An 18065-nucleotide genomic window follows, 5' to 3' on the forward strand; every position below is an offset into this window, starting at 1 on the left:
GCTGCTCTCGGGGATTTGGATATGATTTCATAATCTCGACTCCTAACTCGTCCCCCCTCCCCCCAGGTGGACTGTGGCTGCAGCTGTGACTGGATGAACCCGTCCGCCCGTCCGTCAGAGGAAGGGTCTGATGAGCAAGGAGACGCCCTGCTATGGCAGCTGATGGTGTGGAGCAGAACCCGCTGAGTGATCCCGGAGCCTGGGCCACGGCCATGAACAACCTGGGCATCCTGCCGGTGGGCATCAGCGGGCAGCCGCTGGTTTCAGGTAACTGATGTCACTTCCTGTTATCAGTCCGCCTGTAGTCTCGCATGTCCAGACCTTCCTCCACAGCGCTGCGGAGGAGGGTCTTCCTAAATAGTCTCAGGAAGAAACTGGTTTTGGTGGAACATGTGTACGTTCAAAAGTAGTTTTAGTCGTGCAACAGAAAACTCAGATTGGACAGATAGTCTAGCTAGCTGTCTGGATTTACCCTGCAGAGATCTGAGGAGCAGTTAACCATAGTCCTCACAAATCCACCGGAGGTTAGAACGCCAACACAGAGACGGAGGAAGGAGACGGACATCCGGCGGCACAGGAACAATCACGAAAGTGGAACATCGAGGATTTAGACAATATACAAGTTATTAAATCTCAATCTTAAGCGACAGAAACGCTGAAGAAAATGTAGAAAAATGCATTAAAAAAAACCGCTGAAAAAAAACATCGGAAAAAGGGTCAAAACGTCAGGAAAAAGTCAAGAAAATAGGTGGAAAAGTGAAGGAAAAATTTCGGAAAAAGTGTCTGAAAGCGTTAAAAAAAAGTGCCAAAAACGCTGAACAAAGCTTAGAAAAAAAACAGAAAACTGACTAAGAAAACGTTGGAAAAACCAACGCTCTAAAAGTGACAAAAACATTGAAAAAAACACGTCTACAAAAGCGTTGAAAAAAGGATCAAAACCATCGAGTTTAGAACGCCAACACAAAGAAAGAGGAAGGAGACGGACATATATATATATATATAGATATATATACATACTGTTTATTAAGTGTGTTTTGTCTGAGCAGCGTGTCTTTACTGTACACTTTATTAAATGGGATCTGTGAGTTAATCTGGGAATAATCAGATGCATGAGAGGAGCTTTTTGAAAAGGAGTGAGAGACAGAAACATAATTCTCCAGCGGAGGGGGAAATATTAACATGATGACATGATAATATTATAGAGATGATGTGATGTTGAGGAGACTCCACCTCTGGAAACAGCTGCAGCTCTAAACTGTAAAATGTGGGAACATTTAGCTCCTGAGCAGCTGAAAGAGGATCTGATGATGTGTGATTAAAGGAGCAGTTCACCCCAAAATCACTGAAACACGTTTCCACCATAGACTGTAAAAAAATAATGGACGAAGCTTTGGGTCCTGAAAAGTGAAACTAATGCTGAATCAGGGACAGACTCCACTGGCTCCAAAGACAAGTCTGTTTCTGGAACATGCCTTCGACCCTTGTAGTATATTGTCTCTCTATATACTACTCTCTACTGCTGAATCTCTACATACTACTCTCTACTGCTGTCTCTCTACATACTACTCTCTACCGTTGTCTCTCTACATACTACTCTCTACTGCTGTCTCTCTTCATACTACTCTCTACTGCTGTCTCTACATACTACTCTCTACTATTGTCTCTACATACTACTCTCTACCGTTGTCTCTCTACATACTACTCTCTACCGTCGTCTCTCTACATACTACTCTCTACCGTTGTCTCTCTACATACTACTCTCTACCGTCGTCTCTCTACATACTACTCTCTACCGTTGTCTCTCTACATACTACTCTCTACCGTCGTCTCTCTGCATACTATGTCATCTTCAAGTGCTGCATAGCTGCTGCTCTGCCCGGTGGATTTTTGCATTGTATCTGAGGCTGACAGCCACTGCCCAAGCAACCATATTTTACGAGTTTGGAGTGAGAATGGGTTGGAAAGGTACATAAACTAGGACAAAGCGTTTTAGGTGAAAGTATACAACCTTACCTACAGCTAACGTTAAATTAAAAACTGTGGATTAAGGGGTAACTTTATATACAGTTTATATTCTGCAGTATGTGTGGGTGAGTCCTGACTGATGACTGAACTACAGCCAGATGTGTGTGTCTCCTTTGTGTTTCTGGTAAAAAACAAACACACAAGAATCCCAATTAAATATGTTTTCTTTGTCTCCCTGTCTCTGGTTATCATCCTCCTCCTCTCTGTCTCTCTGGCAGCAGCAGCACAGCTCCGAGCCAGAGAGAAACCAACCTGGCTTGAATCATTTTGGCTGTGTGAGAAAAAGCAGCGCTCTGTGATTATGACGAATGTGTTGCACCGAGATGTGTAATTTACCTTTCGGGGTTATCGAAGACAGCGCTCTAATGAGTTTTCCTTAGACCCGAGGAATGTGTGACTGCACATGATCAGATTTATGGAAGATTATCTCCCTCCAAGTGTTTTCTTTTTCCTTTTTATAAGCCTGAAGATCTTATATAAAGAGTGTGTTGTACACGGTGTACACTGACGCTGATACAGAATACGTTAGGACAACATTGGGATTGTGCTGCTCAAAGAATTCCTGTTTCAAAAACATTTTCCTTCAAAACAGGGCTGCAAAATAAATATTTTTTTTTGATCGTCATCGCAACATCAACAATCGAGTAAGACTGCGACACATTGAGAAAGACTGCGAAGCATCGAAAAGACTGCGAAGCATCGAGAAAGACTTCGACATATCAGGAAAGACCGACACATCGAGAAAGACTTCGACATATTGTGAAAGACTTTGACATATCGCGACAGACTTCGACACATCAAGAAAGACTTTGACATATCGGGAAAGACTTTGACATATCGCGAAAGACTTCGACACATTGAGAAAGACTTCGACATATCACGAAAGACTGACAAATCGCGTAAGATCGGCAAATCGAGAACAACTGCAACACATCGAGAAAGACTGAAAGACATCAATAAAGACTGAGACAACGAGAGACTGTGAGACAACGAGAGACTGTGAGACAACGAGAGACTGTGAGACAACGAGAGACTGTAAGACATCGAGAGACTGTGAGACAACGAGGAAGACTTCGACATATCTCGAAAGACTGCAAGACATCATTAAAGACTTTGAAGCATTGAGAAAGACTCCAAGACATCGAGAAAGTCTGCAAGACATCGAGAAAGACTACAAGACATCGAAAAAGACTGCAAGACATCGAGAAAGACTCCAAGACATCGTAAAAAAGACTCCAAGACATCGAGAAAGACTCCAAGACATCGAAAAAGACTGCAAGACATCGAGAAAGACTCCAAGACATCGTAAAAAAGACTCCAAGACATCGAGAAAGACTCCAAAACATTGCAGAAGACTGCAAGACATCAATAAAGACTGCAAGACATCGAGAAAGACTCCAAGACATTGCAGAAAGACTTTGACATATCGCGAAAGACTGCAATACATTGCAAAAGACTCCAAGACATCGAGAAAGACTGCAAGACATCGAGAAAGACTCCAAGACATTGCAGAAAGACTGCAAGACATCGAGAAAGACTCCAAGACATTGCAGAAAGACTTTGACATATCGCGAAAGACTGCAATACATCGCAAAAGACTCCAAGACATCGAGAAAGACTCCAAGACATCGAGAAAGACTGCAAGACATCGAGAAAGACTCCAAGACATCGTAAAAGACTCCAAGACATCGTAAAAGACTCCAAGACATCGTAAAAGACTGCAAGACATCGAGAAAGACTCCAAGACATTGAGAAAGACTTTGACATATCGAGAAAGACTGCAAGACATCGAGAAAGACTGCAAGACATCATAAAAGACTCCAAGACATCGAGAAAGACTCCAAGACATCGTAAAAGACTCCAAGACATCGAGAAAGACTCCAAGACATCGTAAAAGACTCCAAGACATCGTAAAAGACTCCAAGACATCGAGAAAGACTCCAAGACATCGTAAAAGACTCCAAGACATCGTAAAAGACTCCAAGACATCGAGAAAGACTGCAACATAGTCAAAGATTAATTTAAGAGTTGACAATTTATCTATTCATCTTTTCAGCTTTAAGACATTCGGTTTTTAATTATGTAAGGAGGGAGGGAAAGAAGAAAGGAATTACGTAGGGAGGAAGGTAGGGAAGGAAAGAGGAGAAGGATGAAATAAAGGTGGAAAGGATGGAAAGAAAAAGGAAGGAAGAAATAATGGAAATATGGTAAAGGAAGAATAATTAGGAAAGGATGGAAAGAGAGAAGAAAGGAAGTACGTAGGGAAGAAAGTAGGGAAAGATAGAAGAATTAACTAAAGGTGGAAAGGATGGAAAGAAAAGGGAAAGAAGGAAGGATTCAGTTTTCTGTCACAGGAGGAGAGAAGAAACTAGAAATTAGTCACATTTAACAAGCTGCAATCACACAAGTTTACCTGTTTTTTCATAAAAAATGACTCAAAGCGATTTAATCGGTTATCAAAATCATTGGCGATTAATTAACTGATCAATTCATCTTTGCAGCTCTACTTTGTTTATCCCTCAGACGTTTTCTTTTCCTCTTTACAAAATGAAAGCGCCTCCCTTCCTGTGTGCTGCTGATTGTTTCGGGTCGCTGGCAGACGTAAAAAAACAAAAACAGCCCCCACATCTTTCACAGTGAATCAGCGCTGCATTCAATCAATCCTCCACAAAAGAAGCATTTCGTTCTATTGGATTACTCCACAGGACGTGTGAGACAGCCTCCCTCGCCTGTGATTTGAATCACTTCATCGTGCCGTGGGTTGTGTTGTGTTTCTGCTGACGGAGGAAGATGCGGCCGCCACTGCAAGCGCCCTCCTCCACCCTGTAGCCGCTCTATCTGCAGCCAGACAGCTGAAACATTGCCGCTGTCGCCTCCGTCCTCTCTCTGTTTATCTTCATCTCTTTCTCTTTGTCCCGGAGAACGGACATTTTCTTCTCCTCTGCTCTCTTCTAGTTTGCTTTCCTCTCACATCTAGTCCCCATTTCTCTCCTTCTCTTATCTCTTTCCTCCCAGATAGCGATGTTTTATTTCTCGCTTTGGCTTTTGTTACTCCCTTTCTTCTCTCACTTGCGTGTGATGAGGGTCTTGTATTGTACGAGTGAATCTCTGTGGACAGCTTAAAATGTTTTTTGGAAAATGCTGTGCAGGTTTTGGGTCAAGTGTAAATTTTTTAATCAGACATGATAGATAAACTGTATTTGAAAATGCTTAAATACACTCACAGTCAGTTTTATTACCCATACTACCATACTATTTAGAATCCAAGAATTAGATTTAGTACGTCCCAATACGTAGAGATGCATGTATGCCAAAAATATCAGGACGTCCGACTGCATCCGGTCACATTTTGCAGTTTGCGAGCCAGCATGCTTTCTGACTATTCTGACCAACAATCCTTTGCACAGCATTTACAGTATGAGCAAGAGGGTCAAAGTTCTAGGTGCAATGCTATGTAGAAGTAGTATGTCCCAATCGTATGCACACATACTTAAAGTAAAAAGAACTAGAACTGAAAGCATTTATGACGGAGTCCAAACCTCCCTGGCACGAGTCGCCCCCGGCAAACATCAGGGAATATCACATCGCACAAGCTGCAAGGTCTGTTGTTAATTGCAATTGCAAATTTCTAATTTTGATTATTTGATTGTAGCGCCCCCTAATGGCCAGGTTTTGCCAGATTTGGTACAGAGCCTCAGAATTGCATGGCAAACAAGACGGCCAAGTTTTGCATTAATAGCATTTACTTTGGCCAAGATATGCTGAAATTCGTGTTTGGTCACTAGCTACAAAAGTTTGTTTGTTTGTAATTTGCGCATTTCATAACCAAGCAAGGTTCTTTCGATAAATTCTTGTCAGAGCCATGTGAAGATGCTATATACCGAGTTTCAGGCAGATCGGGTAAAAACCCTAGGAGGAGTTCGATAAAGTATGTTCAGTTTGTGTGTGAAAACAATTCTTCGCATAAATGGACGTGGCCTAAGGTTTTTAAAAGTGCAATGCGTATTCTGACCCACAATCCTTTGCACAGTATGCATGAGAAAGAGGGTCAAGGTGTAATGTTATATAAAAGTAGTATGTCCCGATTGTATGTAGTATGTCCCTTAAGTCATTTTCACTGTCTCTCTGTTTTGCAGACTCTCTGTGTATCCAGAGGTTCGACCCCGGGCTGGGACTCATCGCTCCCATTAACCCCCTGATGGCGGGCATCAGCCTGGTCCCTCCCCCGCCTGTACCGCCCGACATGCCGCTCATCAAGGAGATTATCCACTGCAAGAGCTGCACTCTCTTCCCGCAAAACCCCAGTAAGATCTTGGGCCATATCTTGCACCCGGCGCAGCACAGCGCAAAGCCCGAGTTGTCAATTTCCCATCCAGCGCCCACATCGTTTAAATAGAAAATGCACCTGCGCCCATCTGTGGCCCATGGGCGTGCTGGTCTTACATTGAGGTGTGTTCAGGTGCATTCTGGGCGTGCTGGTCTTACATTGAGGTGTGTTCAGGTGCATTCTGGGCGTATTGCTATCTTGAGGCAGTGGGAAGTGATGGCACCATTGACCAACAAAAACCTGGTCTAAAGTCAATAACGCAGCATTTCATTGTTATTTTAACAGAGCATTAGTAAAATGCTCCTAGGCTCGTGCACAGCACGTGCACACTATGCTTGTTACACACACAGGGACGCACAGCAGCACACACACATGCAGAAGATTACAAATACAAATATTACGGTGCAAATCCTCCATCATAACAGCAATGCTCCAAGGTCCAAACGCGCCTGGCTTTTAAAGGGAATGGGAGATGATCTCTGATTGGTTGATTGCATGTTATGCCCAAAACACACCTCTGATTAATGAAGACACTACGTACAACCCTTTAGAACCATGCGCCTGGCGCACGGACCCTTTTTTTCCGCCGTCAAACTAGCAAAAGTGGATTTGAACACGCCCCAAACGCACCTGCACCAGGTGCTTCACGCCGTGCGCTTAGATCGTTAAATAGGGCCCCTTACCTTTGTGTCATAAAAATGCGAGGATATCAGGAAAGATGATGATGATGATTGTTCTTCTTCAGACCTGCCCCCTCCCTCAACTCGGGAGCGCCCGCCCGGCTGTAAGACGGTGTTTGTCGGAGGTTTGCCGGAGAACGCCACCGAGGAGATCATCAGGGAAGTGTTCGAACAGTGCGGAGAGATCATCGCTATCCGCAAGAGCAAGAAGAACTTCTGCCACATCCGCTTCAGCGAGGAATTCATGGTGGACAAGTCCCTTTACCTGTCAGGTGAGCAGAAAAACCCAGCACTCACTCACTCCGCACTAAATAAAAATAAAATGCTTTATAGACCATTTTGGAGAGGACGTAACAGTTACGTAACTGCAGTTGCCTACTCTTTGTAGTGTCAGAATAAAAGGGTTGGCTAGCTAGCTAGCTCACATATTCCAACAAGCTTTAAGGCTACATTAGTTACCGAAAATGAGAGATTTAATAAAGAGTGTTTGGTGGACTCTGCTGCGCTAATATGCCCAGAGAAAAAAGAGGCGTTTCAGAACGCGACGCTTTCCAGGCGGCACGTTCTTTTTTTTATGTGCCGCCTGACATAAAACTAATATTGAGCAGAATTGACTTTAGCCTATTGGTCCGGCCCTCCACAACAGTCCCTGTTTCTCATGTGGCCCCTTGGGAAAATTAATTGCCCACCCCTGCTCTACCGTATAGTTTTCTCTCCTCTCAGGGTACCGGATGCGTATCGGGTCCAGCACTGATAAGAAAGACTCGGGGAGGATCCACGTAGACTTCGCCCAGGCCAGAGACGACCTGTACGAGTGGGAGTGTAAGCAGCGCTTATTCGCCCGAGAGGAACGACACCGCCGCAAGATCCACGAAGACCGTCTGCGACCGCCGTCTCCTCCTCCCATAGTGCACTTCTCTGAGCATGAGTCGGCGATGTTAGCGGAGAAACTGAAAGGTGGGGACATTGTCTCAATGTAATCACTTAATCACAAAAATTGTGAATCAGCTGTTATATTGATGATGTTCTTCTTCCCTCCAATAATAACTATTGGAACAGCAATAACAACAGAAAGATTCAGACACCAGGGGTCCTATTTTAACGATCTAAGAGTGTTGTCATGGAGACTGAGCTGAGATGCTCGCTGAACAAATGACTTGCATCCAAGGCAGTAAGATTTAGAAGGGGATGTGGTATAAATGGCTTCACAGTAATCTGAGACTGCAGCTCAGTTTGCAGCAGTGAGACGGACTCGGACACTGGGAGGTTTATGACGGGGATAATTCTGCGGGCACCCAACCCTTTCAGCCTCTGTTTTGTTATGCAGCAGTTATTTTTTATGTATATATTTGTTTTTCTGTGTTTATATTATATTCATGTTTAATATGTTTGTTTATTTGTTTGTGTATGCACCTTTCACCGAGGCAAATGTGTACATTTTCTGATTCTAATTGACACTGAGGGCCCTATTTTAACCATCTAAATTCATAGGTGTGTTTTGGGCGTAACATGCATTCAACCAATCAGAGATCATCTCCCATTCCCTTTAAAAGCCAGGCGCGTTTGGACCTTGGAGCATTGCTGTTATGATGGAGGATTTGCACCGTAATATTTGTATTTGTAATCTTCTGCATGTGTGTGGGTGTGTGTGTGTGTGTGTGTGTGTGTGTGTGTGTGTGTGTGTGTGTGCTGCTGTGCATCCCTGTGTGTGTAACAAGCATAGTGTGTGCTGCGCTGTGCACTGAGCCTAAGAGCATTTTACTAATGCTCTGTTAAAATAACAATGAAATGCTGCGTTATTGACTTTAGACCAGGTTTTTGTTGGTCAATGGTGCCATCACTTCCCACTGCCTCAAGATAGCAATACGCCAAGAATGCACCTGAACACACCTCCCTGTTAGACCAGCACGCCCAGACTGAACCTGAACACACCTCCCTGTAAGACCAGCACGCCCAGAATGCACCTGAACACACCTCCCTGTAAGACCAGCACGCCCAGAATGCAGCTGAACACACCTCCCTGTAAGACCAGCACGCCCAGAATGCAGCTGAACACACCTCCCTGTAAGACCAGCACGCCCCATGGGCCACAGATGGGTGCAGGTGCATTTTCTATTTAAACGACGTGGGCGCTGGACGGGAAACTGACAACTGGGTCGGTCTTAAACTAGTGAAGACACTTGCATCAGGCGTTGCGCTACGCCGGATGCGAGATAGGGCTCATGATGTTTATTTTACATTTGAAATGGTTTTAGAATGAAATAATTCAAACTTCTCTGTTGTGGATGTCTAGAAATGTAACTACACATTGTGATTGGTCTGCTTGGCTGTGGCTTGGTAGCGTTCAAGGAGAGGGTTAACTTTTCCTGCTACAGAATCAATAATCAGAGAATCAGAATGGACCTTATTGTCATTGTAAGTACAATTTCAATGCAATTTAAAGGGCTACTTTATGGTGCAAACATAAAAGCACACACATTAAACCAAGAACAGATTTTCAACCGTGGTAAGAAAGCACAGGGTAGACACTTTAGTTTTTTACGCCTCGGCCGCCAGAGTCGGTACTTGCTTCTAAACGCTGCCTCTTAAAGAGATACGCTAGAACGACGCAGACACACCAGCGCATAAGTTTAAACCTCACAACGCCGTAGGCTTTGTGTGGAGCCTACGTACTACAATTAATCAGCCTTAAAGGTGCTCTAAGCAATGTCATGCGTTTTCATACATTTTTTGTCACATACAGCAAACATCTCCTCACTATCTGCTAGCTGCCTGTCCCCTGAACACACTGTAAAAAACATCTCCTCACTATCTGCTAGCTGCCTGTCCCCTGAACACACTGTAAAAAACATCTCCTCACTATCTGCTAGCTGCCTGTCCTCTGAACACACTGTAAAAACATCTCCTCACTATCTGCTAGCTGCCTGTCCTCTGAACACACTGTAAAAAACATCTCCTCAGTATCTGCTAGCTGCCTGTCCTCTGAACACACTGTAAAAACATCTCCTCACTATCTGCTAGCTGCCTGTCCTCTGAACACACTGTAAAAAAATAAACGTGGTCTCAGTAGACAGCCAAGGCTTCACAAACGCCAACAAAAACAAACTGCGCCAACCTGCACCACCAAACATAACCGACAAGAAGGATTTGGGGTGGGGGTCGTCGGGATAGTGCGCGTGCACATGAAGGGGTTGTGGGGAGTGGAGGAGAGAGAAGAGGGAAGTTAGCTAGAGGAGAGCTGTCCTAGACAACGACAATGTGTCGGACGGGATGAGGAGGAGGGAGGGGCGAGCTAGCCTCCGTTTTGTTTGACAGTACTTCGTCAACAAGATGTGCCGTCACCCAACATCACTTAGACCACCTTTAAGTAACCCTTGATCATTATTGAAGCCAAACGGTGCAACGTGGATCTGTAAATATTAAGGTCTTTGGGCCCTCGGTAGTAGAGCTTTGCTAAATGTTCATTCCAGCTTTATATAGGCTGCACTATTGGGACCTTGAAATCTGCACACATTTTGATGCCAGGTTTCCAGTTTGTTTCACCAATGACTGCTGATTTATTCTCACCCAATTCAGCTTTTGCTTAGAGGGATCTTTGTCTCTTTCTGGCCTTTCAGTTGTCAGTCTGGTTGAATCGTTGCACAGCGTTTTATTCTCACCGTACAAAACTAAAGAACATCTATTCGTCAAGACTTTCTACGAGCAGAAAGCTTCAAAGAGCATTCAGACAAATAGAGTTGTATCTGGGTTTGAACAGTAGTGTGTAAAAATAGACTATAAAGTGAATTAGTGTCCACAGAGGCTTCAGGAGGCGGAGAAATCTGCAGCCGTAGTCATGGATACAATGATGGGGGGGAAAAAAGACAATCACTTACTATTAGTCTAAAATCATGTTCAGCCTCTCAGAGCTGATTAAAAGGTCACTGTTGTTCTGTGTGTGTGTGTGTGTGTGTGCGTGTGTGTGTGTGTGTGTGTGTGTGTGTCTGCGTGCGTGTGTGTGTGTGTGTGTGTGTGTGTGTGTGTGTGTGTGTGTGTGTGTGTGTGTGTGTGTGTGTGTGTGTGTGTGTGTGTGTGTGTGTGTGTGTGTGTGTGTGTGTGTGTGTGTGTGTGTGTGTCTGCGTGCGTGTCTGTGTGTGTGCGTGTGTGTCTGTGTGTGTCTGTGTGTGTGTGTGTGTGTGTGTGTGTGTGTGTGTGCGTGCGTGTTTGTGTCTAATCTCCTACTGGAAACAACACATTGATATGTATGATTCAGGAAACTGCACAATTATTGATGCTCTTCAAGAACAAACGGCTCAGTTTGTCTCCAGCAGAGCTGCAGTTTGGTGTGTGTGTGTGTGTGTGTGTTAGAGTTTGGGGTTTTAGTTGGTTAGAATGTGGGGTTCTGGTTGGTTATTAGCTAAGTATCCCTTTAAGTGGACACTATATTTAGAATATTTTCAACGTTGCTGTCAGACGGCCCTTTACGACGGGGAACTGAAGCCGTTATCGCTGCGATATCTCTTCAAAGCCACCAGACTCCTTTGACAAAAACATTCATTTTACCTCGCAGGACATGGTAGTTGCTGCTCTACCTATCTACCTATCTATCGCTCAGTTAGTTTGTGTTGTTGTGTGACTTTCTTTAGCGTTAAGCAAAAGAAACTGTGTCTGTGCTAGCTGCCAGTGAAGACTATTGCTTAAACCGCACATATATACTCTGTACATGACTTTTCCGGGTTCCTCAGAGCTGCTTTCTCTGCACAAGGACAGATCGGTGGAGAGAGAGGAAACGTAGGAGAGAGCTGGCAGAGGTGTGGATGAGCAACGTGTGAAGGTCACTCCTCCTCTTCCTCCTCCTTCTCTTCCTCCTCCATGTGTCCTGCTGAGATTCTTATCTCCATGACTGAAAATACTCCAGTTGTACAGTAGAAATCTAAAAATAAATATGTCCATCTTCACACAGAGGAGAGCTGCAGTCTCATTACTGTTACTGTGACAACGCACACACCGTCCGTATTGGAGAAGATCCACTGCAAAGAAGATTAGATAAAATTAAGAGGGGAATGCCCACATCTCTACTGTTTATCATTAGCAGTTATCAGTAACAAGAATACTTCCAGGGTTTTCCCCTACCAATATAAGTCTTAGGTGCAGCACCCTAGCTTCCGCATTCATGATTTTCAACCACAGAGTAACGTCAGACAATCTGCTTCCTGTTCACACCAGCACACACATGCCCAGTGTGTGTGTGACAGGTCACGTGATATGTGTTGCCAGACGTGTTAATATGGACGCAGATTAGTTCTGCTCCAGGGGGTAAGCCTCTCTCCACAACGCGTAGCTCCTATGGAGCCATTTTGTTGCTAGCCATCACCCCCCGTTAGCATCCCGTTAGCGTCCCATTGACTGCCATTCATTCTGACGTCACTTTGACAGAGAATACCTTTACATCTGAAGCGTTTAAAGACTCTATTTGTCCGTTGTTTATTTCTAAAGAAACACGACAATGTATAAAAGGCTCCATTACCTTGTAGCTCACGTTATGGCTCCGTAGCAGACGTTTTTATAACAATAGGCTAACGATTGGGTCATAACCACGAGACTTCCTGTCTCATAGTAGAGGAGTTACCGTATAGTACAGGAGAAGCTCTCAGGCAGTTTGGACTTCCATCAGCTGTTTAAGTGTAATGACTAATGTTAACTATCATTTTAGTGATCAATAATGAGCCTGTGTCTATGTTATCTCCTTACATATACCTACGCTCTCCGTCTCTGCTAGATTGGGAATGATTGAGATTTCTCTTGGCACAGCTACCAGAAGACTTCCAACTTTCAGACAGGTTGCTCACGTCACATCTACGTCTTCAAGCTCAGTTGGAGGCTGCTCAGTAATGCTCTCTTTAACTGTCTATGGTTCTGCTACTGGGGCTAAAACTCTGGTGTGGACAGAGATCGTTTTTGCTCTCAAAACGTCGCTTAAAAATGAAAATGTAGGAGTGTAGATGGAGCCTCATAGACCAGCATTACGTTGCTTTGCTTTGTTAGTATTTGCTTCTGAATCTCTAATTTACTGCTTGCTACCAAAACCTCCACCTGTGTGCCTCCGATACCTAACATAAACAGGCATGTTTTCTCTCTGAATAAGCTTTTATGAACTCATTCTTCTCTTCACACAGCAGGGGAAATACATTTCCATTCTCCCTCCAGTCGCAGTGTTCATTGTGCTCGCTGTAATGTGACTGTAATCTGCTGCTGTGTATGAATGGGGCTTTATCTGAGCGGGGAAAGTGTCTTCTTACACGTTGTGTTGCGGCGGGTATTGAGCTCATTAAATGCTCTCTAATTCACTCTGTTCTGCCGTCGTCTGCGCTTCAATTATTATTCAAATGGGGGAAAACGCAGTCGACAGAGGCCCGCCGAGACTCAGTGGCACTTTATATGACTGAGACCCAACGCAGCTTGTGGTTTTGGTTGAAAGGTTGAAAATCAAAAATGCTTTTTGTGTTTATTGGCTGTGGTGTGGACTACAGAGGCGTGAACAGTGAACGCCCCAAGAGAAGGGTTTCAATCCTCACTAGCTGCTCAGTTTGTTTAGCCCGACTGAATGTTAAAGGTCCCATGAAATGACTTCCACATCCTCGTGTGATAGTGCGCGAAACAGGAAGCTGCCGAGCAGGAAGTACTTAGATGATTTAGTGAAGTTAAAGTGCCAGTACAAGAGTGTAAATATACTCAAGTTACAAGTAAAAGTCCTGCTTTAAAACCCTACCTAAGTAAAAGTATGTAAGTATTCTCAGTAATCTTGTTGGTTATACTTAGTTAAAGATTGGGGTTTTAGTTGTTCATAGTTTGGGGTTATAGTTGATTATAGTTTGGGGTAATAGTTGGGTATAGTTTGGGGTAATAGTTGATTATAGTTTGGGCTAATAGTTGGGTATAGTTTGGGGTAATAGTTGGGTATAGTTTGGGGTAATAGTTTGGGGTAATAGTTGATTATAGTTTGGGCTAATAGTTGGGTATAGTTTGGGGTAATAGTTGAGTATAGTTTGGGGTAATAGTTGATTATAGTTTGGGGTAATAGTTGATTATAGTTTGGGGTCATAGTTGATTATAGTTTGGGGTAATAGTTTGGGGTAATAGTTGATTATAGTTTGGGGTAATAGTTGGGTATAGTTTGGGGTAATAGTTGGGTATAGTTTGGGGTCATAGTTGATTATAGTTTGGGGTAATAGCTGATTATAGTTTGGGGTAATAGTTGGGTATAGTTTGGGGTAATAGTTGGGTATAGTTTGGGGTAATAGCTGAGTATAGTTTGGGGTAATAGTTGGGTATAGTTTGGGTTAATAGTTGGGTATAGTTTGGGGTATATGTTTGGTATAGTTTGGGGTAATAGTTGATTATAGTTTGGGGTAATAGTTGATTATAGTTTGGGGTAATAGTTGATTATAGTTTGGGGTAATAGTTGATTATAGTTTGGGGTAAGAACTGATTATAGTTTGGGGTAATAGTTGGGTATAGTTTGGGGTAATAGTTTGGGGTAATAGCTGATTATAGTTTAGGGTAATAGTTGGGTATAGTTTGGGGTAATAGTTGGGTATAGTTTGGGGTAAGAATTGATTATATTTTGGGGTAATAGTTGATTATAGTTTGGGGTAATAGTTGGGTATAGTTTGGGGTAATAGTTGGGTATAGTTTGGGGTAATAGTTGATTATAGTTTGGGTTAATAGTTGATTATAGTTTGGGGTAATAGTTGGGTATAGTTTGGGGTAATAGTTGATTATAGTTTGGGGTAATAGCTGATTATAGTTTGGGGTAATAGTTGGGTATAGTTTGGGGTAATAGTTGATTATAGTTTGGGGTAATAGTTGATTATAGTTTGGGGTAATAGTTGATTATAGTTTGGGGTAATAGTTGGGTATAGTTTGATGATATAGTTTTGGGGTAATAGTTGGGTATAGTTTGGGGTAATAGTTGGGTATAGTTTGGGGTAATAGTTGATTATAGTTTGGGGTAATAGTTGATTATAGTTTGGGGTAATAGTTCATTGTGGAACTGGAGATTGTGAATCTGTTATTGATTAAAACTACTGATATATTCCTTGTGCTGTTTTTCAGATGACCATAAATTCAGCGAGGCAACGGCGGTTCTGTTCACCTGGATCGACCGCGGAGAAGTCAACCGGCGGACCGCCAACCACTTCTACTCCATGATCCAGTCGGCCAACAGCCACGTCCGTCGGCTGATGAGCGAGAAAGCTCAGCACGAGGAGGAGATGGAGCGCGCCAAAGAGATCTTCAAGAATGCCCTGCTGGCCATATTAGCTCAGTGTAAGGACACTTTATTATTTCAAGCACATGCAGGCGATCAGGCAGACTGAGCAGCTGTTCAGGTAAGTTCCTCGCAGGACTTCACTACAGTTAGCTGAATGTCTCATAAAGCTCCATCGTTGAGAGAAATGAGAAATCTCCAACAACACTACCTGACTCGTTTTTTAGCAGGATGTAGTTTGTCTGAGGTCTGAGGACATTTTCTATATTTTTACATGTGTAGTTAAATTCCCCATTTAAGGGTATTTCCATATGTTTCCATCCACATGTTCAGAACAAAGTCAGCTTTTCAGAGTGTGGCCAAACACTGTCCTAGAGTAATTTGTAAAGAGATAATTTGTCCCTAAAGCTGAAAAGATGAAGTTGGCTTTTGAAAATTCTTCAAATCTCTTGTGAAATCAAACCTACACTCATGTGGACGAAACTGTTTTGGTGTTTGAAATGAGTGTAACAAAGACGTAAGACCGTTTTATGGTTGTACATCGAATCGACTGTGTACCCCCCCCAGACCCCTCTGCGTCTACGCCGTAGCCTGATGTCACCTCGAAAAATATAACTACACGTCACAGCGACGCTCATCGCTCGGCCGTGGCTTGGTAGCGTTGCATTTCCCCCCAGACTCATGTCCTGGTTCTCCTTCTCCATCAACAACATGAAATCAAGGAGAGGGTTAACTTCTCCTACTACAGATCTCCCACCGTCAGAAAGAACAGGGAGACACTTTGTTTCTCTCACTATGACTCTAGAGTCGGTACTCACTCTGAAGATAATCACCATCACTCACTCTCTCACTTCTCCCTCGCTCTATCACACACACACACACACACACACACACACACACACACATGCTGGCTCAACGCACACACCAGCACACAAATATAAACATCAGGCCACTTACGTAGGCTACGGAGAAAGCTCTGCGTGGAGCCTCCACAGGACCATAAAACAGGCTTTAAGTACACAAAAATGCATCCGCTACAATTATCCTACGGTTGAATCAACACAAACAGTTCAATTCAGTTAATTTAAGAAGGGGAAGGAGGGCTAATTAACAAAACGCACGATTATACGTGGGTTAAAAATGACAAAATTAGCCCAAAAGGCTGTTTTTCATCTGTTGTCCCCTGGTCTCGATGTTAAAAAGGCTTTTTTTGAAATACAAAGAAACTAAAAAAGACAACACAAACACAAAACAAGACACAGCACAGAAGGAAAAGGATTAGAGACCAAACAAAGCACAAAGCAGAACAGATTACAGGGTACAACAACAAAGATTAGAAAAGACGCAGCTGCTGAGAGTTTATTAAAGGACTGTTGCATTAGAGACTGCATCAGTCTGTTTTTTCTTTCAGCAAACAGAAAATCTCTGAGTGTCTTTAGCGATGTGTTTATTGCGTTTGATATCGCGATGACGGTAAAAAAACAATATAATGTGCAGCCCTGGTTTAGTCAATTAATTGTCTTAACTGCCTGTTATAATTTCCCACAGCTTTAAGGAGATGTATTCAAATGTCTTGTTTTGTCCGACCAAAAGTCTAAAACCTAAAGAGACTTAGGGCCCTATCTTGCACCTGGCGCTGCACAAAGTGTCTTCACTAGTTTAAGACCGACCCAGTTGTCATTTCCCGTCCAGCGCCCTCGTCGTTTAAACAGCAAATGCACCTGCGCCCATCTGTGGCCCATTGGCATGATGGTCTTACATGGAGGTGTGTTCAGGTGCATTCTGTGCGTGCTGGTCTTACAGGGAGGTGTGTTCAGGTGCATTCTGGGCGTATTGCTATCTTGAGGCAGTGGGAAGTGATTGCACCATTGACCAACAAAAACCTGGTCTAAAGTCAATAACGCAGCATTTCATTGTTATTTTAACAGAGCATTAGTAAAATGCTCCTAGGCTCGTGCACAGCACGTGCACACTATGCTTGTTACACACACAGGGACGCACAGCAGCACACACACATGCAGAAGATTACAAATACAAATATTACGGTGCAAATCCTCCATCATAACAGCAATGCTCCAAGGTCCAAACGCGCCTGGCTTTTAAAGGGAATGGGAGATGATCTCTGATTGGTTGAATGCATGTTACGCCCAAAACACACCTATGAATTTAGATGGTTAAAATAGGGCCCTCAGTGTCAATTAGAATCAGAAAATGTACACATTTGCCTCGGTGAAAGGTGCATACACAAACAAATAAACAAACATATTAAACATGAATATAATATAAACACAGAAAAACAAATATATACATAAAAAATAACTGCTGCATAACAAAACAGAGGCTGAAAGGGTTGGGTGCCCGCAGAATTATCCCCGTCATAAACCTCCCAGTGTCCGAGTCCGTCTCACTGCTGCAAACTGAGCTGCAGTCTCAGATTACTGTGAAGCCATTTATACCACATCCCCTTCTAAATCTTACTGCCTTGGATGCAAGTCATTTGTTCAGCGAGCATCTCAGCTCAGTCTCCATGACAACACTCCTCCCCCCCCCCCCCCCCCCCCATCCATTATCTTCAGCTCGCTGTGAGGCGCTGATCAGGTCAGTGGCTCCGAGGTTTCAGAGTCAGTAGAGACGACGCTCGGACACAATGACTGAAGACCTCAGTGGATGTTTCAAGAAACACTACAGGCAAAAACATCATTCTTTAATCAGAGTTTTTGGGCGATTTTTGTTTCCATAACATGTCTTCTTTCAGGCTAGTGGAAAAAAACATCCAAAATACCCA

General features: G+C 43.4%; 1 protein-coding gene across 2 annotated transcripts in view; it reads left to right on the top strand.

The window, feature by feature from the left end:
- Window positions 1–18065, top strand: part of enox1 (ecto-NOX disulfide-thiol exchanger 1) — a 100571-nt gene that overhangs the window by 54498 nt on the left and 28008 nt on the right. For both annotated transcript variants that reach the window (XM_078262760.1, XM_078262761.1), the window contains 5 exons: window positions 67–267; window positions 6162–6329; window positions 7098–7304; window positions 7756–7989; window positions 15127–15339. In XM_078262760.1, coding sequence (XP_078118886.1) covers window positions 153–267; window positions 6162–6329; window positions 7098–7304; window positions 7756–7989; window positions 15127–15339 — 937 coding nt within the window. In that variant the 5' untranslated portion in view covers window positions 67–152. The remainder of the gene's footprint in view (window positions 1–66; window positions 268–6161; window positions 6330–7097; window positions 7305–7755; window positions 7990–15126; window positions 15340–18065) is intronic.

The sequence above is a fragment of the Sander vitreus genome, chromosome 11 (assembly GCF_031162955.1).
Source record: "Sander vitreus isolate 19-12246 chromosome 11, sanVit1, whole genome shotgun sequence".
NCBI classification, from domain to species: domain Eukaryota; kingdom Metazoa; phylum Chordata; class Actinopteri; order Perciformes; family Percidae; genus Sander; species Sander vitreus.